The 24,233-nt window shown below is 46.3% G+C and overlaps 3 protein-coding genes and 1 pseudogene across 3 annotated transcripts; 2 read left to right on the top strand and 2 right to left on the bottom strand.

The window, feature by feature from the left end:
- Positions 1 to 185: 185 nt before the first annotated feature.
- LOC136475628 (cytochrome c oxidase assembly protein COX11, mitochondrial-like) lies at positions 186 to 5,359 on the bottom strand. The gene is made up of 6 exons (XM_066473164.1): positions 4,992 to 5,359; positions 3,198 to 3,250; positions 1,801 to 1,873; positions 1,614 to 1,718; positions 627 to 707; positions 186 to 529 (listed from the first exon to the last, which is right to left on the bottom strand). The coding sequence occupies exons 1-6, from the start codon at positions 5,289 to 5,291 to the stop codon at positions 428 to 430; spliced, it is 714 nt and encodes a 237-aa protein (XP_066329261.1). The 5' UTR covers positions 5,292 to 5,359; the 3' UTR covers positions 186 to 427.
- An 8,022-nt stretch (positions 5,360 to 13,381) lies between these two features.
- LOC136475635 (uncharacterized) lies at positions 13,382 to 15,515 on the bottom strand. Its single transcript, XM_066473176.1, has 4 exons — positions 15,421 to 15,515; positions 14,277 to 14,421; positions 13,649 to 13,729; positions 13,382 to 13,516 (listed from the first exon to the last, which is right to left on the bottom strand). Exons 1-4 carry the CDS (start codon positions 15,513 to 15,515, stop codon positions 13,382 to 13,384), a joined length of 456 nt encoding a protein of 151 aa, XP_066329273.1.
- Positions 15,516 to 18,446: 2,931 nt separating this feature from the next.
- On the top strand, positions 18,447 to 20,750 carry LOC136475637 (uncharacterized; annotated as a pseudogene).
- Positions 20,751 to 23,344: 2,594 nt separating this feature from the next.
- LOC136475638 (cortical cell-delineating protein-like) lies at positions 23,345 to 23,854 on the top strand. The gene has a single exon (XM_066473207.1). The coding sequence runs from the start codon at positions 23,432 to 23,434 to the stop codon at positions 23,801 to 23,803; it is 372 nt and encodes a 123-aa protein (XP_066329304.1). The 5' UTR covers positions 23,345 to 23,431; the 3' UTR covers positions 23,804 to 23,854.
- Positions 23,855 to 24,233: the final 379 nt, after the last annotated feature.

Genomic DNA, 24,233 nt, shown 5'->3' on the forward strand with positions numbered 1-24,233 from the left:
GGTAGGATCCTCGAGATTCCTCACCCGCTGATACGGAGTACGACTAACGATGATCTGACATAGCGAAGGCTGAAAGGCCAATTTACCTGTCTCGTTTCGCTTTTGCAGCTTTATGGCAGGTGCGCTCAGTCACATAAAAAAGAGGGGGAATCCTCGCCCCCTGATTTACGATGAAATGCAATCACTTCACACTTCAGTCTTGAGATTGCATATTTGCGTATGAAAACTGATATCCACTTGATCGCGTTGACCCTCGGGTACACAGTTACAGATTATTTGCAAAATTCTCCACAAAAAAATGTGAGCTAACTACACCCAAAAAAAAAAAATCCTCTTGGTGTTACATGAGATGCTATTTCGCAGCATATCTGCATATGGATTGTTCAAGTGTTATTTTCCTAATACAACAATGCTGTTGGCAAGTTTTCTAACTATCGTTCACCTTGAAGAATGTGTACGAAAGAACAATATTGCTCACCCCGTCCATTTTGGGGTCTGTCTCAAACTCAGGATCGATATAGAAGAATACCTGAGAATTTCACGAGCATTTGTCGTCAAAACATAGTGCACGAACAATAGTAGATATAACAGTCAGTATGCAATATTGCTTAGCAAAGTAAGCTTACTGGCATGTCAATATGTTCTCCAGGAAGAAGTGTTTGCTCCTCAAAGCAGAAACATTGTATCTTATTGAAGTAAATCGCAGCCTGCAGGATAAAAGGTAAAATACTGCTGTAAACTCAGACGAACAAGTGAAAACTTCTATTAGCTAATGACATGGTTACTATTCTCAAGCTCAGTGCCTCTGTTCCATAGCAACATGAATAGACAGACAATTTCGCAGCATCCTATCAAAAGTTTTGTATTCTCAAATTCTCTTTGGTGTTTGACATGCAATTTCACAAAACCAAAAATAGTATGTCTCGAATTTTCATCTGTCAACATCTGATCTAACAATGGTGTGCTTTATTTCATACTGAGATTTTGCCCACAAGTCTTGCTTCCCAGGACATGCCAATATGCTTTAGGGTGAAATTGTGCATCATTATTGATAAGCCATTTGATTCAAAACAATGGTGTGCTGCAGGTGTACAGACAGTAAAGCATCCATTAGTTTTGACAGGCAAACGGAACAAATAAAGTCAATTTGACAAACTTGGTCAAATATTCGAGACTTAAGCAGCCTGATAAGCCTATATAATCTTCAAGGAATGAAGGATGTCTACTGAAACTAATATCCAGAAAATAATATTAAAAATCTGCTACATGCATCTGGTTACAATATATCAATGACATCCTTATCACCCACTACAATTAAAATTGACTACAATTTGTTCCATACGAGAATGCTCTCACAAAAAGGGTGTACTCATGGAAGAAGAGTGTAACTTACACCTAGCATAAACTATAGAATATTGCCAGAAGGATAATGCTACATTATCGAGTAAACCATAGTATAGTAGTAAACAGTGTTGTGCCAAATTGACCAAACTATCACACAACATTTCTAAATCAATGATAATGTCATTAGCTTCCAAGAAGAAACAGCAGGTACATCCGTATATGTGAATTACGTTAATAGTAACGAATGGAACCCAATTGCAATTTCAAACCTTCATAGGAGCAACATTATATGTGGATACACCAGTAATTGGAGCTGAACTGCGATTCTCAGCAGTATAAAAAGCCAGAGCACTTTCACCAGGTTTAACTCTGACCTAAAATAAATGAAATAGGACCAGAATAAGTATACATACGACAGAAACTGCTCAATATCTGGACTTGAATCCCAAATATTACCTCTCTCTGTGTAGGGATGAACTTCCACGGCATTCCATCAGCAACATCAGCATTAAATTGAACAATTATTTCTCTGCAAGCAAAATGAATGCCTTAATTCTAAAACGAATGAAAAAACAAAGTGCAAGAACAACAATAAACTCTAAAAAAGCACAACAGCAGAAATACAGATATCATCAGTGCATAAGCTCTAAGCATGTAAAATAAGCAGCGGGGAAAAAGGTCGATTTACTTCATTAAATCATAAGGGCATCGTATTTCAAAGGCCATCTCCGTTACATTTAAGGCCCAGATCAGTTTTTAGGTGAACCCCACCATATATCAAATAAAAAATCACAATGCAAGTTTCCTGAGCGGCTGACTTCCGCTCGTCCCCAATCTGGTGCCACCTCCACCGACATCTGTCTCCTCCGCATCCTCCAGCGCCGCCTACACTCCGACCTGCATCTACCACTTCCGCCCCCTCCAGTACCACCCCATCCCAGAAGCCCTGCTTTGCCCCCCTCCACCGCACGCCACGCGCCACAGCCCAGATGTCGCCTCCTGCCCCCATCCCAGCAACGCTAGCTCCGTCCCCTGCACCACTCTCCCGATCCGACCAGCGACCACCACCATCGCGAGGGCCACCACAAGCACCGGTGACCGTGGTGGGGGGGAGGCGCCAATGCCATCCCCGAACACGCGATGGCAACTGCAACATAGGCAAACTCAATAATTTAATCCTTGAGGTTGTGGCCTTGGCTTGAGGTCTGGCTTCAAAAATTCTCTACTTAGAACCTCCTTAGAGTCAACCTTGTTATGTATTAGGTCAACCCTAACTTCCTTAGGACCTCCTTATTCCCAACACTCCGGATGCCCTAAGGAAACTAGGCATATGTTTGCTCAAGTTATACAAGAGCTAGCATACGATTAAAGCACACTATCATCTTAGGAATAAAATGGTCATCAAGAATGTACCAACTTAGCCTTTACCATTGCATGTCCTACATATCTTTTCACTGGATCTTGGAAGTCCTACGTTGTCATATAAGATTAACTTTTGAAATCGAAGTACATGTGACCATAAACACTGTTAAACAGACATCAAGGAAAGAAAGTCACAGTGCCATGTTTGAGACGTAAAGGAAGATTCTAATTTAGCAACTGGCATCTAGCTGAAAACACACGATTGTTTTTAGCGTTTCCACAAAAGTAAGGCCTTTTTTTAATCTTTCAATCAAAATAGTGTTCCCAAGAAACTAAGGTCTTTAATGGAGCATTCAGCATCCCAGGGCAAAACAAAGTATTCAGACGAAACTATTTCGTTGAATAATTGGTTCAGTAATACAGTGTTAATGCAGGAACATGAAATAACTAAAATGCAAAAACTGGGTATTCCCATGTTCAGCCAGGCTCACCGCGATGTTGTAGTTCCGTCTCGAGCATGCCGCGAGATCTTCTCCTCCACACTCTGCATAGAGTACAAAAACACTCAAGCTCATGAATCCGAACGCTCACACTGGATATAACATCGTACCAAACTTTCAATGGGTTAATTATTTCTAAGGAAACTCCTAGTTGCTTAAGTATAAGCCACATTTCTGAACAATTGCATGAAGTTGGAGTTAGATATAGACATACCTAAGTTTACTCAATGGTCAAGAAATTGGCATACCAAGAATCAGGCAGCAAATAAATAGCACAGGCATATGAATTCCAATCAATTCCACAAACAAATTCACAATAATTATGTCTCAGTGATGTCTAAATATATGCATCATCTATGTCAGCATTCACCCAGGAAATGAACCAGAACAATAATGTCTTTTAAGAAAAATTAAGGAGCACATTCCTGAGTTACGTTAGTGTACAAACACCAGTGTGCATGGAGTGCAATATAAGATGGGACATTCCATTTCTCTGGGGGGAAAATGAAAACTTGCCAGTCCCACCTTCACCATTTTTTTGGTTTGGCATATTTCCATTGGCTTGATTTGCTACCATGTTCTTTAAAATAGTAAATATTCTCCATTTTTGCTACCATGTTCTTTAATAAAATAGTAAATATTCTCCATTTTCCATGTGTCGTACTATTTCACAATTTTCGATATGGTACATGGCTATGTCTGACCAGAACAGTTTCAGCCTAAGCTGTAAGGAATGAAAAGCCCTGGGCCAGTGATAACTCCAGCAGTCCAGGGCGGCAAGTAAAGGCTTAAATGAAGCCAATAGCAGGAGTAGGAGTACATCTGCCACCAGGAGCTGCCTCTCCGGTCAGGACTCCTCACCTACAAGACTCGAACTCACCTCCATCTTATGGTTCGGGCACTGGGCTTACTGTGGCTCAGAGATGTTTCTGTTGCAGCGCAATGCTCCCTTCTGCCCCTACCATTGCTGGCTGCTTGCTTTAGGCAGTGGAACATATGACTTCACATTCCTTGTTTTTATAAACGTTTTTTTTAACAAACACAGCAACAAGGGTAACACAACCTTTAAAACTAGACAACTCCTAACAACTCAGATAAAGATCATATTCCCTTCATAATAAGTACATGATAACTATGAACTAAATACAACATAGGTGTCACACCTGGGGGTCGTCAAGGACAGGCGGACTAGAAGCGGGAAGGCTACAGCTCATTCGCATGCTTTGTTTTGTTGACGTGCTGTCACTTGATTGGTCATAATCGTTATGTGTGGACCTACATGGAGTAATGTTTAAAGACCTGGCAATGTGTACAAAGAATGCTGAACAATTTTCTACCAGTAAGGGCTTGTTCGGTTGATTAGGAATACGGCCCTAGAATAATTCCTAGCCGGAATGATTCAATAATTTATACTAATTTTGAGGAGCTGGAATTGTTCCTGGTGCATTCCGAGAAAACCGAACGGACCCTAAAAGTAAAGCTCGGTAAAGGAGAACTTCTCCCGTTCCTCACAACTCACGTTGCCTGTGGATTGTTGGTGACCACAGGTGTGAAAATAGACTTGAAATGCGCCTATTTCTACAAGAAATATATAGTAGGCCGTATCAGCTTATGTTACTAAACCCTACCAGTATAGAGATGGAGTGTTGCAAACTGCAAAGTGCAATTAGCGCCGGCCAGTGATGAAATGGAGCACCTCATCCTAATATACGAACAATGGGCAACGCACATCTGCACACAGAATAACTGGATCGAACCAAATCGAGAATGAGGGCAAGTCGAGACCTCGCGTCGTTGGGTGGTGCCGCCGTAGCCGGTAGTCTGGCAGAAGCGACGATATAGCGGGACGGCCGCGTACGAGGCGCCGACCATGGCGACCGCAACGCCGAGCAGGTACCCCAGAGTCCGTCTCGAGCTCTTCTCCCGACCCACCGCGTTGGCGGCCGCGGAAGGTGATGACGAGGCGAGCCCGCGCCAGAGGAAGGCGGAGTCGGAGGCGGGAGGCCACCCATTCCGCGGGCCATGGAGGCGGAGGAGGGAGGGGGAAAGTTGGTGGCGGAGCCTGGCGAGCGGACGCATCGCCATCGCGGCGGGAGGCGGCGGGCGGTGGTGTCGCCGCCGCGTTGTACTCTTTCGTCTTTCTTCTGTTCTTTCTTCTTTCTTTTTCCTCTTTTTTGCTGCGCGAATGCAACGAACCTGGTTTCTCCACGACGGCCTCTTTTGGATGGGCCGACAAACGGAATTCGCTCCCAGAGAAACTTTACAGGCCCATATTGGATGCGATGAGTTATAGGCCCATACACTTCCTTCCCGCGGGGAGATGTGTTCAACTTCAACCCAACATTTTTCTCACAATCTGCTAAAAAACATTTTTCTCACAAAGATAAGCTACGGACCTATTTGCTTGCTCTCTTTGAACAAGTGGTGATATTTTTAATATTTTCAAATTTAACATGGTTTGACCTAAACTAAAAATCCATTATATTTAAGGACAAGGGATATATACATAAAAGAGAGAGTAATAATCATGATTTTCTTTCTAGGATGGAAACATTCATTTTGACAAAAAAAAAACTGATATGGATTTTAAACAAATCATGCTTGATGACTTCGTCACACTGAATAATTTATGAAAAATTATAACAATATTCTAGTTTTGTTTAATGCTTTAGGTGATTTGTGCTAAAAACTCAGTGTATGGAGACAAGGTGTTATAGATAAAAGTAGAAATATGTAAATTAATTCTTGCATAATATGGTAGAAGTTTCAACCATTAAGCATTTTCCTAGCTGCTACCTCTAGATTACCATTTCAATTGCTAGAATTAGATAGTCGTGGCTCTGTACTCTCCTCGCCGACAAACCATAATCTCCTCCACTCATCAATTTCAACCATTGGATTTAGATCCAACCACTCTATTCTCTTCACACCTCGTATATAAATATCACATACCCTAGCCTTCACCATATCCCTGCCCGTCGCCGTCGCCGCTACTATTACCACCATCTTGCTTATCAATGCCATGAAGGTAAGTTTTTTCTCCACCACTTCTGCTTTCTTTCTGGATTCCATGGTCATCTTAATCTCACTCGTCGCCGTTGTGGGGGCTTTCTCTATTGATAGAATCTCTTTTATTTTCCGATGACTCTTTGTTTAGGACGTGTTTGGAACCTTGTCGTGGTTCATCTCGTCTCATCTCGCACCATAGCTCAAGGGGAGGCCGATTCATCGCTAGGCAACCTTGAACCAAAGGTGGTAGAGGTTGAATCGGTGCGGGAGAACCTCAATCTAACGGCATCTGAGGTTGGGGAACCTTGATCAAGCAGCATCTGAGGACGATTTGGTGCCGAGGAACCTCGATCTGGCGGTGGGTAAATCTGATTCGAGGGGGGCTCGATCTAGCGGCATCTGAGGACATTTTGGCGCCGAGGAACCTCGATCAATCAGTGACTGAGGCAAATTCGGCATAGGGAACCTCAATTTGACAACATCTAAGGGCGATCCAGTGTTGAGGAACCTTGATCCGGTTGTGGCTAAGACCGATTCGGCGATGAGAAACCATTATTCGGCAGCGGTAAAAGGCCGATTCTTCACCAGGGAATCTTGATTTGCAGTTGTTGAGATCGATTCTATGCTAAGAAACCTCAATCTAGCGGCGCCAAAGATTGGTTTGACACTAGGGAACCTCGATCTGGTGGCGATGGGGGCTAATTTGGCGACGACTCTGCTACCCACGGGAGCACACAATTGAACCTTGCTCGCGTAGGAGAGCCGATTTGGCTCGCCTATGTTGGCAAGGATTTTCTTGCCTAGACGGGCAAGCTTGCCGTGCAAATAGGTGAGACGAGGCGAGCAACCAACAAGGGTTCCAAACATACCCTTGACGTATCTACTTCTTTTGTCAACACTAATGCCATTATACTTCAAAGTAAGTGTCACTCTTTTCTTTTGTACAATTTGGATAATGCCTCCTTTGTGCAATTTTGATTGGGAGCTTTGAACCACAGCCCCTCTCAAGAGTCATGACTTCGACCTAGTAGTGGCGGCGAAGTGGAAGAAATGACATCGATGAGGACGAGATGTTGTCGACAACCATGCAAGAATCTTCACAAAGGATCGAGGTAATGTAAATAAACTTGTACACTTCTAAAGTTTTTTGACTTTTTTATTTAGCAGGAAAACACTTAAGTAGTCAATAAAAATATTGATTCTGTAGCACAATAACCTTGTCGGATTTCGCAAAAGGAAAATAGCCACATATCTAGGCAATGGATATGTTATAGGGTTTATGAAATTGGTTTGGGTCTAGGGGTAAAATGGGGAACAGAGATGTAGCCATGTAGGTTCATTGTCATGCGCGGTGCAATACCTCTACATCAGTTCATCAGCATCTCTGCTATAGATTTTCCGCAGGTTACCAGGTCAAAAGCATCCCAGTCCTGAGCCCAGATCCAGAGCACGCAACTGCGTGCCTATGTAGTGCCATGGAGCTCACTAGTTCCGATCAGGTCTTTCCTTGCCCCAGTGATGTGTCGCAATTCGCAACTATAGTGCATGCGTATTTCTACCGGTGATGCACCTTCAGTTATTCATCACTGGGTGCAGTCGCAAACCTGACTACCTGAGCCCACGAGGGCAGCAGGGATGCAAAGCTTTAGAATGGGACTAGTAGCATAAGCACATCTGCACATCGTGTGCTAGCTCACCTGATTTATTTCCTCGAAGGACATTGATTAAAAGGAAGAATTGAGAGAAGCAGTCAAACTGTTTGACAAGGGCCAGAATGGCTATATTGCAGATGAGGTAAACTCCTTGTTTCTGCATGCTCTTATCCATCCGATCACTCTGCTCCCAATTATCTTTTTTAGACGAGCATCTACACACTAGTCGAGATTTCCAAGCAATAAATTGTTGGCATTTTGTCTTGAATGGTTTAGAGCCAATCTAGAATGGTAATGATGCTAGACTCTATAGCAGCTGCAGTGTTGATCCAAGCAATCAAATCCACATGATACAGCTCTGCATCAGACAAACAACAAAAATACTCTATGAATGTACACTAACTTTGGCAAAACTTTCCAAACCTCAGCATTAACAATCCAGTTGGCAAAAGGTGCTAACCATGTACCCTATCTTCGTAGAAACTTTGCATATAAGAAGCCTAGGTGGTTTACAAAGGGGAATTACGTACCGACGACGGGTACTGTAACTAGCATCAAGAGGATCAACCATCATGTACTCTTGTCTAAGCAGTTAGTCAGACAACAACAACATGTTCTATGTCATAGTGCTTCTTCTACTCATTTGAGCAGCATCCTTTGTTTGAACTCATCATAGCTCACAAGACCATCACCGTTCATGTTCGCCTCCCGTATCATCCTTTGACCTCCTCGTCAGTCAGTTGCTCCTAAGGTTTGCCATCATGTCACGGAGCTGCAGAGTCAAAATGATATTGACTGATGCCAGAAGTTTATTATTTGGAAATCTCGAGTAGATGTCCCTCTATAGAAAGAATTGACAGTATAGTGATAGAGTAGGTAAGAACATGCTTAATCGAGGGGTTTACCTCAGCTGCAGAAATATAGCCATCCCGGTCTTTGTCAAACATTTTGAATGCTTCTTTCACTTCTTCCTCTGAATAAGTGTCCTTCAAGAGCATAAATCAGGTGAGTTAGTTCCCAAAGCGTGCAACGAATACATAAATTGTATTTTTTTCTCGAATACACAAAAGATTTACGTATCATTGTATTAAGAAGAAGAGTTTAAACATACAGACAACGCGTATATACGAAGTGCCAAAAGGAGGTCGATCTAAAACAGCCATAACTGGACCATCATAGCAGAAGATCTCTAGTTTTGATATTATATAAAAGGAAACAATCAATACCGATGTAGCGGTGCGACTTAGGAGGGGGCCTTGCATCTTTGCGGCTGCCTGGACGAGCCCTTTCCACCGTCTGGGAAGAGCGCGTCCAGCGCTTCGACGTTGTATGCACCGTCGAAGATCTTGTCAAAGGCCTCTAGCTCCGACGCGAATGGCGCTGCTGGACCCTTGGTGTAGCCCATACGCTGCATGATCAGCACCTTACCTTGCTTGGAAGCAGGTACTTGAGAGAGCATCTGAGCCGCCAACCATCTGCTTCACCATGGCATCACTGGCTTAGCAGGTGGCTGCTTGGGAGGCTCACGAATAAGTGGAGAGTCGACCTTCTTCAACACGTGCTTGGTGAAGCTCTTGAGGCTACGTACGGCGGAGCTGTCGTTGACGTCGACCGTGTGGTCCTCCTGAGGCGGCGTATTAAACATGTCAGCATCCGTCGTGGCCTTGGGCGGACCAAAGCCAGATGGACCGCCCTCCTCATCCTCCGTAGGGGCAGCAGCACCTGAGGGGGTGGTCTGTGCCACCCAAGGTGGCGTGACCTAAGCCTGACCGTGTTCAGGCGGCCATGGAGCGAAGCCCGTTGCTGTTTAAGCAGGGATACCAAGGCGGTCACCGGTGGTCGTCCGACAGACCGTGAGCGAGGCTGCAATCTCCTTTATCATTGGGTCCCCTAAGACATCGCGTGCGGTGTGCGTGGCATCCAAGAATTGTGTGAGCAACAGATCGAGCTCGCAAAGGCCCCAAACCTCGATGGTGGGCTCACTGTGACCCTCCTGGGTAGTACAGTCAGGTGCGGCAGTGATTTCCGACGCCGCAGTGGTGCCGACGGTCTTGCTGCTGTCAGCTGCAGCGTCGCTAGAGGAGTCGGTGGTTCTACCACCAGCCATCTCCAAACGTCTTGTCCGCTGCCACCTCGTTCGCCACCGCCGTCGCCGCCCTCGTCGACACGACGCAGGCATAACTCCACCCGACTCCGCCGGACCGCCGTTGGTGGGCGGCTGGGTGGCCGAGGTACGGTCCTGAACAAGTGGCCATGGCTGGCCACCTGCGCCAGTAGCTGTAGGAGGCTTCCGCCGTCGTCGCTTGCAGTCGCGCGTGAGATGTCCGAAACCCTTGCAGCGTAGGCAACGCGGGGGTAGCCTACATGTCGCCACTCGGTGCGAGGACCAGAGACAATTGAAGCACTTCCCACGTAGGTTGGCGGAAAGCGGGCGGAGGGTGGACGTTCCTCCAAACGTGCAGGATGCACAGCGCGTGCCCCGTCAGAGCCGCTTGGCGTTCCCAGTGATAGGACCTCGCACCAGCCATCAGCATCCGGAGTAGAGATACGCCTGTTGCTGCCGGAGTGTGGTCTGAGCCTCAGATCGGCTGGCACGCACCGTGCAGCCCGGATGCTGTCGACTCCCGCATCCTTGCCATGGATAGGAAGCCCATGGATGAGCCTCGGTCGTGGCCGACGATGGCTGATGCGCCTACGCCGCCCCCTGTCGACGCCACTAATAGTCGTGGGACGAGCCATCGTAGGCGGTGCTGATGTCCTTGGTGGTTGCGACTCTCGAAGAATCACGTCGAGGTAGGGGGTTAGGGAGGAGTTCGGCGACGCATCCGCATCGGAGTCATTAAGGAGGTCGTCGTCTGCCCATCGAAGAGCCTTGGAGCGCCCCGCCAAACCCCCTGGGTGAAAGGGGGCGGCAAAGGGGGAGAGGGAGGGCGACCACCCAGGAACTGGGTTCACGGCCGCAATCCCCGGCATGGGCAAGGGGTCCTTGGCCTGTGGCGGCAGCTGCGCGACGGATCGGCCATCACGTTCACCCGCGGCGCCCACGTTGCTGCGGGCCAGCTACAGCCGCGCCATCCAGCCCCGGCACCGGAGGTGGAGGCAGCTGCGTGGAGGCATCGGTAGAGGAAGCAGCCGTGGAACCGCCCGTCCGGTGCCGGGATGGCGGCCAGCGGCGGCGGCGGCTGGGGGGCGACCGCCAGGGGCGCCCCTTAGGGTTTCGTCGGGTATTCTGGACAGCAAACATTGTAGGAAGATGCCATTGTTAACACTTAAACTCGTACTACGCTCTGATGCTTCCATTACTACTGTATGCTTTGGTCTAATCAAGCTGGCAATAGACCATTCAAGCCGCTAGTAGTATGCATTGAAGTTTCATATTAGGAATTTCAAATGCTAGTGTGCATTGCATTCTTGCGTAAGAGAAATAGCACCTTCTCAATAAGATAAGTACCTGAGCCCACGAGGGGCAGTAGGGATGCAAAGTTTTAGAATGGGACTAGCAGCACAAGCACATCTGCGCATCATATACTAGCTCACCTGATTTATTTTCTTGAAGGACACTGATTCAAAGGAAGGATCGAAAAAGCATTCAAGTTGTTTGACAAGGGCCAGAATGTCTATATTCCTGCAGCAGGTGAGGTAAACCTATAGATGGCCAATGGGCCGGCCCGGCTCGGCATGGCACGGGCCCGTGCCAGCACGGCCCGATAGCCAACGGGCCGGCACGACATGCCATGCCTCCCGAGCCTTAATTCCGGCCTAGGCACGGCCCTATGGGCTGATTTCCATGCCAGGCCGGCCCGCGAGGCATGGCCATTTTCACGGGCCATGCCAGCCTGAGGCCCACGAGAGAGGGAAGGGGAGAGCAGGAGGCAGGGCACCATGGGAGGCGGCCGCCGCCGCCGACGCGCTTGCCCTAGAGGTGGGGCCGCGCAGGGACGCCGCGCGCGGGAGGAAGACAGCTGTGCACGCTTGAACCCTAGATCCGCCACCGGTGAGCGCGCCCGCCCTCGATCTGCTGCCGAGGACGCCACCACCCTGGATTCACCGCCGGGGAGCGCCACACGCCTCCTCGCGCATGGATCTTGTCGTCCTTCGCCTCCTCGCGCCGGATCTCGCGAAGCCACCGGATTCGGATCTCGTCGAGGCTACGAGCTCGGTGGATGCGCCGCCTGCTCCTGGCCGCACCGCCGCCGTGGTTGGAGGGAGACGAGGCCGCGCTTACCGCCATGGTCGAGCCGCGCCGCCATGGGTTGGAGGGAGAGGGAGGAGGGGCACCGCCAAGGTGGGAGCGAGGAGGGTCACCGGCGTGGTTGGAGGGAGAGGGAGGGCCACTGAGGGAGGGAGAGAGGAGGTGGGGAGGCGAGGAGTCGAGGAGGAGGCGGCCGCGTGGGGAGGCGACTAGCGAGGATAGGGTTTGGACGTGGCCATGTCCGCGTGGGGAGTGGGGAAGGGGCTGCGCTGCGTGGGTCAGCTGGTGGCCTGGTGCTCTTAGCAGGCCGGCTGGCCGGACCGCTAGTGGGCCGGCTCGACTGTAGCAGGCCGTGCCGTGTCGGGCCATGTGCCTAGGGTAAGGCCCAGGCATGGCCTGCTCCTCCGGGCCAGGCCAGTCTAGCCCGCTAGCCTCCGTGCCGGGCCGTGCTTGGGCCGGGCCAAAAAAACGGGCCTCGGGCCGGGCCGACGGGCTCGGGCTGCATGGCCATCTATAGGTAAACCCCTTGTTTCTGCATGCTCCTGTTGTCCTATCCATCTGATCACTCTGCTCCCAGTTATCTTTTTTAGATGAGCATCTACACGCTAGTCGAGATTTCCAAGCAATAAACTGTTGGCATTTTGTCTGGAATGGTTTAGAGCCAATCTAGAATGGTAATGCCAGGCTCTACAAAAGCTGATCCAAGCGATCAAATCCACATGATACAGCTCTGCATCAGACAAACAACAAAAAAAAATACTCCATGAATGTACACTAAGGTCCCGTTTAGCATTGTGAAGCTGTTTTTTTTAAACATCTTCACAAGCAGTTTTCTCGGTGAAGTTGAGTTGTTTTGAAAAAGCTATTTAGCAAAACAGCTTCACCAACAGCTTTATGCATGGCTAAGGGAGCAAAATAATGAAGAGCTATAAAAGCTACTTTTTCAGCTTCACTTCTCTCCATTCCTTTGTGAGAGTATTAAAAAAAGGAGTTTCACCCATGAGACTGTTTTGAAAAAGAGTGTTTGGCAAAAAAAAAGAAGCTCATAACTACAGGTGAAGATGTGCCAAATGGGTCCTAACTTTGGGAAAACTTTCCAAACCCAGCATTAACAAATCCAGTTGGCAAAAGGTGCTAACCATGTACCCTATCTTCATAGAAATTTTGGATATATGAAGCCTGGTGATTTACAAAGGGGAACTAAGTACTGGCGACAAGTACTATAACTAGTATGAAGAGGATCAACCACCATCGACTCTTGTCTAAGTAATTAGTCAGACACCAACAACATGTTCTATTCTATGTCATAATCCTTCTTCTACTCATTTGCGCAGCATCCTTTGTTTGAACTCATCATAGCTCACAAGACCATCACCGTTCGTGTCCGCCTCCCGTATCATCTCTCTGACTTCCTCGTCAGTCAGTTGCTCCCCAAGGTTTGCCATCACATCACGTAGCTGCAGAGTCAAATGTTATTAACTGATGCCAGAAGTTTATCATTTGGAAATCTCGAGTAGATGTCCCTCTATGTTAAGAATTGGCAGTATAGTGATCGAATAGGTAAGAACATGCTTAAGCCAGGGGTTTACCTCAGCTGCAGAAATATAACAATCCCGGTCTTTGTCAAACATTTCAAATGCTTCCTTTACTTCTTCCTCTGAATCAGTGTCCTTCGAGAGCATAAATCAGGTGAGTTAGTACCGAAAGAATACATAAACTGTATTCTGTATAGCAAACATAGTAGGAAGCTGCCATTGTTAAACTTAAATTCGTACTATGCTCTGATGCTTCCAGTACCACTGTATGCTTTGGTCTAATCAAGCTGGCAACAGACCGTTCAAGCCGCTAGTAGTGTGCTTTGAATCAAAATGTTTGGTTTCATATTAGGAATTTCAAATGCTAGTGTGCTTCGCATTCTTGTGTAAGAGAAATAGCACCTTCTCAATAAGATAAGTACTGTGAGCAAACCAGTGATGTTTGGCATTAAACAAAAAACCTTGACATTAAGCTGATCTCTAACCCCCTCAATTCAGGACACAGTATGGAAATCATATAAATTAGACTAAACAAGCTATGGAGCATTATTCTCGAGGGGAATGTCTCAGGGCATTTCCAAGTTCTGATCCTAGAAAATATGTACAATATAAATTTGGAATGCAGCGTATAGAGCATCAAGTACAATGGGATAACATAATAAGAGAAAAACGTAGGCCATACTATCAGTTTGTGTGCCATCAAATTCAAGAATTCAGGAAACTCAATAGTTCCGTTTCCATCAGCATCAACCTCCTTGATCATATCTTGCAGTTCAGATCCAGTGAGGTTTTGACCCAAGGACTTCATCACGGTTCCCAGTTCTTCGCTAGTAATGAATCATGTATACATGTAAGTGGAAGAATCTCATGTGAATTCATTTTTCAAAATCTATTAACGAGCAAAAGCACAAACCACATATTTCCTAGGCTTGATAGAATACAGTTAACAACACGAAACATTTCGCGTAGATTCTGCAAAATGGTGACGAGTTTCAAACAAAACACACCCTTCATCTGAACCAAAGATCACTGAAACTATGCACTCAAACTACAATGCACAGTTCAACTGTTCAAGTGATGAACAGATGCACATACAGGCAGATAAAAGACGCCAAAGGTAGAAAAGAGTAGACACTAGCTATGCATAACTGAGTCAGATAACTAAGATGCAGATACTGAGATTAGGAATGAAAATCAGCACAAGCACAAACAACTCTAAAATCTGTGGTGCCAGTAATGCAGTTTCCCAATTGTTAATCCCTAGCCATGGCATCCGATTTTCCATAAGAACACGCAATCCCAGCAGCTAATCCATTCTTTATCTCTAGTCGAACAAGCAGCAATGCAGGCGGGGTTACTAGATGGTAGGCGGTAGGGCGCTGCTTGTTCTTGCAGGTAGGCCGCTACACAACTAGAACAAAATCAAATGTAATCAGATTCGTATGCATAGGACTGCAGATCAGGAATTTAGAACCGTGCCAATCAATCATAGTGCAGATACAGATATCTGGGACGAGCAATCTGCACAAACACCTCTGAAAATTCGGACAGCAAACCTCATGGCAGATAGGTAGAAAATTCAGATACGAGACCAGTTCATGCAGGAACAAAAAAAAAAGAAGCCGGCAGCAAACCAAAACAATCCCTAGAAGGCTAGAATTCTCCATCCCGATGTTCCTAAAAAAACCATTCACCCTGATTGTAGGCATGGCACGGTTTGAGCAACAAAACAAATCGAAAAAGTCCCGCGATCTAGCAAACACCGAGCGGATGCCTGGATGAAGCAAGAAACCCTTCGAGGCTGCACCCGCAAGGGTTTAGGAAACGGCGCGGTCGTACACGTACCGTCGCTGTTCTTGTCGAAGAGGGCGAAAACCTCCTTGAACGCGGCGATCTCCTCCTCAGTGAAGTGCTCCGCCATCTCTCGTCGGTCGATCCTGCGTCTCTTCCTTCCGCCGCTTCGTTCACGCTCTTGAGCCGTGGATGGTGCGCGATGCTGAGGCTTCACGGGTACGCGTGCTTACGGCGCTTTGCGTTTTCGAAGAGAGACCTGTCTGGACGGCGAGGAGGACTCGAGTGTGGGGGCCAGAGGTCGGGCAGGGAAGGTTAAGCAGAAGAGGGTGTGGGCCCCGGTCTTCCTGAGTTTCGGTGGGTCTCACCTGATGCACATGCACCTCGAGGGGAAACTGCCTGGCGGCTTGCTCACTGCCAAGTGGGGCCAGCGGTGGCTTATTTTTTTCTTGGTTGTTTTTTCTTTTTTTTTGTTGACTGACGTCTGAACATGGGCCCTGCCCAGTGGACTCCGTCGTGATTATAGGTTGCTGTTTTTCACGGCCGAAACAACACTCAAATGACTATTTAATTATTTTTTTAGGTTCTCTAACAATGGCATTACAATTTTCTATCTCATCCTATGGTTTCACCAAGATGATAGCAGAGCTAGCAAAGTAGCTTCACGCTGCACTCTAATCTATCTCAATCCACATGTATGGATTGGGGTGGATTGAATTGTGCAACCAAACAGGCCTTTTGCATAAAACTAAAACCATTCTTCCACATGATATTTTCAGAAATTCTAGATTTCACTAGTGCATTTGATATTTGATTCCTCTTTTTCGGGCGTTATCAAGATGAAACAAATGCGCGCGGGTATGGAACACGATATTTGATTCTAGTTTGTTTAACCGCTTCCGTAACCGTGAACACGACGTAGCGGCAAGTGCCGCGTTCCTTGCCTCACGATGGAAGCAAATCAAATGTATGGAAAGAATCAGAAGAGGGCGTAGAGGTAGGGAGAGACGGGTATGGAACACGGTGAAAAAAACAGTTGGAGTCATGTGGTTCTTTTGCAAACATCGGTGTTTCTCCATGTGTTGCTGAAGCCCATCTGTCAGGTGCATAATAGCAATCAATCAAATGCATTGATGTAAATCCTAATGGAGGAAATCTTAATTAGATGGATAGAAGAACTCAATGTGAGTTGTATTTTCTAATCCCTTCACTATTTTCTAGTGTAGATAGATAGATAGATGTGAAAATAAAATATTGTTATAATTGGTTAAAAATCTGGCTGACAACTACGACAAAGGTTCACCTCATGATCCGATCTCTAGTTGAGCACAACCTAAGGCTTATTTTCAATGGATGATATAGCATGTTGTACTAAACCATTCCATATCAGCTTGATAGCACACTAGGTACAATAATTATGGTGGATCATCTCATATCGATGACTTCCTATTAGAAAAACTTGCATTTCTTTGATTTCCAGCCACAACTTTGTCATTCACAGCATATCATTTTTATCTTCTTTTTTTCTCTTTAACTTCATGTCACGTTACCAAAAGATCTTAGGTACTCCTTCTGTTTCAAATTATTATGTACAGATTTACAATTTGCAATGGAGGGACTAGCACCTATTTGAGAATTGTGGGTATATTACAACTTATTGGGACTAGTCTAACTAATAAAAGAATAGTACAGGATCCTAGAAAAAAAAAAGAATAGTATAGGAAGCAGGGGGCCTTGCATAGGTGGGCCTAAAGTCAAGGACATATGGGCCTGATCCAGATATTGCCGTTCGAGCGTCTAACCGTATGATCTCTAGGGCAATCATACGGTTTTGATCACACTAAACTGATCGAAATCGAATCCCTCCTCCAGCTCTAACTCCGATGTCCAACAGAGACAACAATAGCGATTCCACTCCCTCGTCGGTGGCGAAGGACCGTAGCGTTGTGCTGTTGGAGCTGCTCGGGCACATCCATGGCTACTACAAGGTTGCGCTCGACCGGCTCCCGGTGGATGAGATGCCGGCGCTGATCCCGCGACTCCCTGACGCCGGCGTCTGCTTCGGCCTCCTGGATCCCGTCTCCAACATAATTGTAAGCAGTATCCCCACCCCATCATGCGAGGCCCTGTCCGAGCCCAACGCCGCCGCGCAAGGCAAGGAGGAGGATAACAGGAGAGGGAAGACAAGGAAGATGAAAGTGGCGAAGGCGGCGGAGGCTGAGGAAGGGGATACCAGGGGCAGAAGGGGGAGGAAGAGGAATAAGACGGCGGTGGAGGAGGCATAGAGGAGGAAAGATGAGGTTATGTCAGAGATCACCACAGATGCGAGCAGTATCTTCCACCTTCCTCCGAGAGCCAAAAGCCTATCGCAACGGAGGGCCATAGCACAACGCTCTCTGGAGGGACTCGTTACGTTCCTCATCTGCTACTTCCGCCATCTCCCTGTCTCAGAGGCCCTGCACTACCTTGTCCTATCGAAGGCTGACCTGCTAGCAGCCGTAATCCTCATCGAGCACAGTTGAGGCATGGGATGCAGATGGTTCCCAATCTCCTCGCCAACCATGGAGGTAGCCTTGAGGTGTGCTGCCATGTCCGCCTCACTCCCCAAGCCGGCCCTCTTTGCTGCCAGATCGCCGTTACTGGCCTCGCGTCTTGAGCGGCTCCCGCAGATTCTTACCATGGAACGCGGCCTTTCTGTTGACGCCATCAAGCAATTCCACGAATTGCTTGAGGAACCTCTCAAGGAGCCACCTTGCACTCCAGAAGCTGTCTATCAAGCAACTCTTCGCTTAAATCGCTACATCAAAGGAACAGCCAGCATCAACACTTTCCCCTTGAATTCAAAGAGACTATGAGAACTTTGCTTCTACAGAAAATCCATTTGTTGTACCTCAAAGCAATTGCGCTGCTTCCGAGGGATGCCTTGCGCATACGCCATCACCAAGGCCTCCTCAAGGCTGGCTACTGCTTTGGTCCAGCTAATGACCCTGTCTCCAACATCATTCTCAATACCATCTGGTACAACACTGTATTCCCTCCATCCAAAGAGTTTAAGGCGAACATGATCAGCACCAAAAGTCTCGTGCGCATCGAGTGTCGCTCCCTCAATGGCCTCCTTGCTTTCCTCCACGTCCTCTTCCCTGAACTCTCTGAACATGATGCCATACTGTACCTTCTCCACTCCAATGCTAACCTTGAAGAAGCCATTTTTAGAGCAATGCGTAACCTTGATATGCCGAGCTCTTATGTGGATGCTTACAAGGCTGTAGCCGATGCGGCATGGCATCCTCAGCCAGATGCACTGGTGGAATTTGCAGTGTCAACGCGCCCAAGTTTGTTGCCAATTTTCAAGGCATCGCAAGCGGTTAGCCGCACAGTCACCTCTAGCGAGATCAAGCTCATTGCAACATACTTTTCAGAGAAACCATGCCCCGGAAAATCTGTGCCCTCAGTTCCAGAATTGGTTCCTGGAGCAGCCAAGATTGTTGAAAGACACCAGCAGAAGTTTATGGCTAATCAGTATTTCATCCGCAGAAAGGCGAAAGCTGCATTGAAGAGTTATGCAAAAGAAAAGGTCATTTTCTTTTTCTCCCATTTTTGTTTTTTTGCTTATATAGTTAATATTAATGCAAGTCCGTAAATATCTTCACTGACCTGACTGCCTTGCTACAGGGAGTAGAGGATGAACTTCATGTCATATGCGGTGCAAATTTTGATGTACCTGGCATGGTTACTTTCGGAATCACAATGGATTTCCATACACTCATGTCAATTTTCTGGCAAGACCAAAGGGTTCACAACCTGATAACACAGCTCCCAATCTTTTTTTTCCTTGGGTGCAGCAATGTTGAAGAAGACCGAGATAGCCTATTTCCATGCCACACAGAACTAGAGTCGCCTACAGATTCTGGTATGATCTCACACTGGCACTACTTTTTAATATGCATGAGTGAACATTTCCTCTAGTTTTTATAAGGTGCCATCAACATAACTGCTTCGAAGTACAAATCATTGTTTGTCTACACACCTTGACATCATTAGCTTCAAGAACCACTTAGTGGTTCGCAGTACGTTCCCTAGCTCCTATAATACCCCACAAAAATTAAAATGAAAAAGAACCTTTCATTCCTGATGAACTTGGTGCTCTAGCCCAGCTTCAGCACCAGCTACCCATAATCCTTAGACAGCTTGCGTGTAGCCAAAGTTGTTTTTACAAAGGCTAGTATTGACCGTGTATGTGGCTGCTCTATCTTGAAGCTTTGGGGCTCATGATTGATGCCTTGCATTTCCATGCAAATGTGAGAAGTTCTATTGTTCTAGCATTGATCATGCCCATTAGCTTTGCTCCTTAGTTATCTTTTGCGGCAGGACCAAGCCGGGTTATCTGCGAACCCGCAAATTGGCTTAACTTTTTACGGATTATTATGGGTAACCTGCAAAATTAAGCATATTTGCGGGTTCATGGACAATCCGCCTTTCATCCCTTTGCTTGTGAATTCTTGAGAGCATAGGTTTCAGTGTATCTTATGTGAGCCAATAATCGAATTTTTTTGTATGTGTATTTAGTAGCACCGACTTATGTATTTGGTGCTGGTCATGGGTGACTTTTGAGGTAAGCAGAAAAATGTCATATAATCCCTGTGCTCACAAGCCTGCTTACCCCAAGAGTAATTGAACACAAAAGAATGTGGCCTGTCATGCATGTGTGTAGTCCTTGTTCATTGAAGATTTTCTATGCATGCCGTGAAGTCCAATTTGGCCGAATGGTTAAAATGACAATTTTTTGGCCTTTTTGGCTCGTTGCTGAGTAAAATAATTTTTTTGGCCTTTCTTTTTTCTGCCTCGCTGCTGAGTGGTTTTCATTCTTCTCATGAGCAGGTAGGTGCTTTCATTGTGAGTGCGAAGGAAATAAGATTGTGCATCCATCTTTTGGAACATACCGCGGGCGTGAAACAGATTTTGAGGAAATGGCTTGTGGGGAAAGGGGGATTCACAACGATGGGCTTATAATATCTGAGAAGATGGCTATCGAGAGTGTGGGTTTGTCAAGTGAAGATGATTGTGTCTATTTTGATCCTTCTATGGACTATGACTTTGCTCTGGGCTTGAACAACTTAGTTAGGGAGGAAGAGGAAGCACATGAAGAGCTTTTTAGAGACGCTGGAATATAATGTGTGTCCCTGACATGTCCTGCGAGTCAGAGCTGTCCTCAGAAACCGCACAGGATCTTTTGCAAGATCGAGACAGTCATCTTGTTTTCCAATGCTAAATTGCAGCCTTATTTAGTAGGCTACTATGTAAGAGTTAATCAGTGATGGTGAAATCTACTAACTTTAGTGTTTAGAAGAGTTTATTTTAAGTTATATGTTTGTGTGTACACTTGAAGACCAGGTCCACCATAATGTGCTACAATTTGCAGTTAGTCTGCAAACTTGGAATGTCTATGAGCGCCTTTAGATGTCATGTAATTGATATGAAACTATGGTGCTGTCTATCTTTCTGAGCAACAATCGTCCAAGAGTGAGGTTGTAGTTCTCTGCCATGATCCCATGGCAGTGCGCAGGTGTTTTAGCTAGTTCACATGTGAATATACCTTCCACAAAGATTGCATAATGTGGTCTGAAATAAGAATAGTAATGTGACCAGCAGCAATAGCATCTCGAGGAGTTTGGTAAAACGACTCGAGCAAAGAAGTATAAAAAGTCTCCTCCAATAGTTTGGTAAAAGAATTCCTTAAAAATAAAAAGTTGTTGAATATCTTCCTGAACTCATAAACTTCCACAGTCGAGAGAACTTTATATCCTTCCTCGCACGGTTTTCATAGGCGTGAGGGTTGTTTTTTGGCGTGAGATATAATTTCAGTCCATATCAAAATTTCCTTTGTGCCATAAAATTTTTTGAGAGACTCCTACGTCACTGCTCTAAACTTTCGTGCCCTCTGCTCTATATTGCTCGATCCCATCTCATTTTAATGGCACGTTGTCACATTTGCAATAGGATGAGAAATGGCCATATTGCCCCCTCTTCTCCACCTCTATCCAATAAATTTTAGATAATTTCGCAAAAAATGAACATGTTTTATTTTTTTCAAGGCTTTACTCTAATGGGGGCCCAATCTGACGATGCTAATTGGCACAAAGTAGTCGTTTGATGCATTAAATCATCTACAGTAATTTTTAGTCAACTTTGATAAATTTTTATAGTGTGAACGTGATATTTTAAATCTAAGAGTCCAACTTTAATCTAAACCCACATATTTTATACAAACTACATGTTCTTGTAGCAAACCCACAAATTCTTGTAGTAAACACGCGGGTTCAACTAGTTGGTGAGTTGGGTTGGAAAATAATAAACATGTACATATGATGGGGTGGATTGTAGAAGAGAGTTAACTTGATGTGGATTGAATTGAGTAGGTGAGCCTGGAACCCATTTGCAGGCTTCACTACGATAAGAAAGAGAGCGAGTGACAAACTTTCACGATCAAGCATTAGAATACCATGGGGAGCAGCAGCAACAACATCAGAACCGGTGGATCATGTTAGGGGGTGTTTGCTTAGGGGTTCCTAAAGTTCACTAAACTTTAGTTACTTTTAGTCACTAAAAAGCCAAACACCCCACTAAAGTTTAGGACCTTTAGGCCCCATTCGGCTTGCTGAATCTTGGCTAAAACTGGCTGAAAATATTGTTCTGGCTGAATTGTTGTGAGAGAAAAATATTGTTTTGGCTAAAAAAACAAGTCGAATATGGGGTAAACCAACGAGGCCTTAGTTATAAAGGGGTAGCTAAAAGTGACTAAAGTATATAGGCCGCGTTCGGCTAGCTGACCAGCGCTCTCACAATGGCACTATTCACGCAAACAGTGTTCTCAGATAGAACAGTATTTTTCCTCACAACAATCCGTCGGAACAGTATTTTGACTTATTTTTCAGTCCTGTCGAACATGCCCATAAGATAGCTACTTTAGTGATCTTTAATCACCGTAACCAAACAAGTTGTCACTAAACTTTAATGGGTCAAAAGGAACACAAACATGCCCTTAATATCCCATTCACATTTAATAACTATATATGTTATCCCCAAATGTTAATAAGCCCCGAGCCACAGGTGGTGGCGGCGACGCGGTTGTGCTGCACTGCTGGCCGTGCGGGATGTCGGCTAGTTGCCTCCGAACGAACCACTCAACAATGCGTTGCGTTTGTGCAGCACAGCGTACACGCACACCTGCCGGCCGATAGACGATATTGCTGGGTTCGTGGTCCGGGTCGTGGCACGCACTAAACTAGGCTCGTCGCGAGCTGTAAAGCTTGCTCATGTCGATGTACCCCATCTGCAGAGATTAAACTCAGCCATGCTACATGGACGCGTGATTATGGCACATTAAGCTGTCTACTACACGACCATATGTTTTATGTAGTTTTAACACATGATTTTTTTTACCATAGAATTAAGATCCAACAGCCTCCATTCTTCTTCTACCTCCAGCCTTCAGTCTCCATAGATCACAAATCATAGATCATATTTTTTTTTTCTATGAAAGGACAAATCACAGATCCGCCGCCGTCGTCACCACCACTGCCATGGCCGGCGCGGGCGCCGGGGCGAGCTCGCCGGTCGTCGTCGCCGGCGCCGGTGGTCACCGGTGAGAAAGAGAGATAAAAAAAAATCTATGTGTTTTTTTTTTTGTTAAAACACATGTGTTGTATAGTATTTATGTTGTAGACGGAGGAAATATATATGTGGCAGACTAGTGCTGACTTGATCGATCAGCGGATATCATTGTTTTGCAGCCGTCACTACCCGTTTTGTGTACACACAATGCATGCGCCGATAAGGGACGAAAACTGATAATATCTGGTGGTGGTGGCCACTTCGCGCATGCATCGCAATTCATTCACAGCTCTGTCTGTCTATAAATACGTGGCATTTGCTAGCTGCCATACCATACTCGAAGAAGCATATCCCACCAAGAGCGCTGCTCGAAACAAGAACTAGCATCATCAGCTGCTGCTCTTCGCCACCACCGTACCACCAAGCGTGCAAATAATGGCCACCAAGGAAGACACCGCCACCACGGCGCTCCTCCTCGCCGTGACCCTGCTGCTCTCCTCCCCTGCCGCCGTCGTCGTCCGCGCGCAGCAGCGGGGCAACCCGTGCCCGACGAACGCGGTGGCGGACCTCAAGGTGTGCGCCGACGTGCTGGTCCTGCTCAAGCTCAAGATCAACGTGCCGCAGAACCAGCAGTGCTGCCCGCTGCTGGGCAACCTCGTCAACCTCGACCTGGCCGCCTGCCTGTGCGCCGCCATCAGGCTCAGCGTGCTCGGCATCCCCGTCAACCTCCCGCTCGACGTGCCCCTCGTGCTCAACTACTGCGGCCGGAACGCGTCGGCCGTGCCGGGATCCAATTGTTCCTTCTGAGTGTCCATGATTCATGGCTTCATGTTATGATGAATAAAGTGTTTCTAATGAGCTTACTGGACATGGCAAAGCCAAAGAGGATCGGGGGTCATTGCTGTTTCTGAATGTTTCCAACCATCCAGCTTCTGTTTTACATGTAACCATCTTTGGTCAACTGTTTCTTTATGCCATTGATAAGTCATTATATTCGTGGTTATATTTTGCTTGGGCTTATCTAGGGCGGAGGACTCAAGTTTGAATTGAATCTCTTATTCTACACCTGATGAGGCCCATAACAAAGAGAGAAGTGGATACTTCCCAAATACGTACTTCAACAAATAGAGTACACTAGGGAGGATCCGAGCGTCCATGTAAAATCTCTTTTGACATCTTAGGACACCACTAAGGCGTGTTGTATTGAACATTTCTCTATCTTAATAAAAAAACAAGC

The sequence above is a fragment of the Miscanthus floridulus genome, chromosome 1 (assembly GCF_019320115.1).
Source record: "Miscanthus floridulus cultivar M001 chromosome 1, ASM1932011v1, whole genome shotgun sequence".
NCBI classification, from domain to species: Eukaryota; Viridiplantae; Streptophyta; class Magnoliopsida; order Poales; family Poaceae; genus Miscanthus; species Miscanthus floridulus.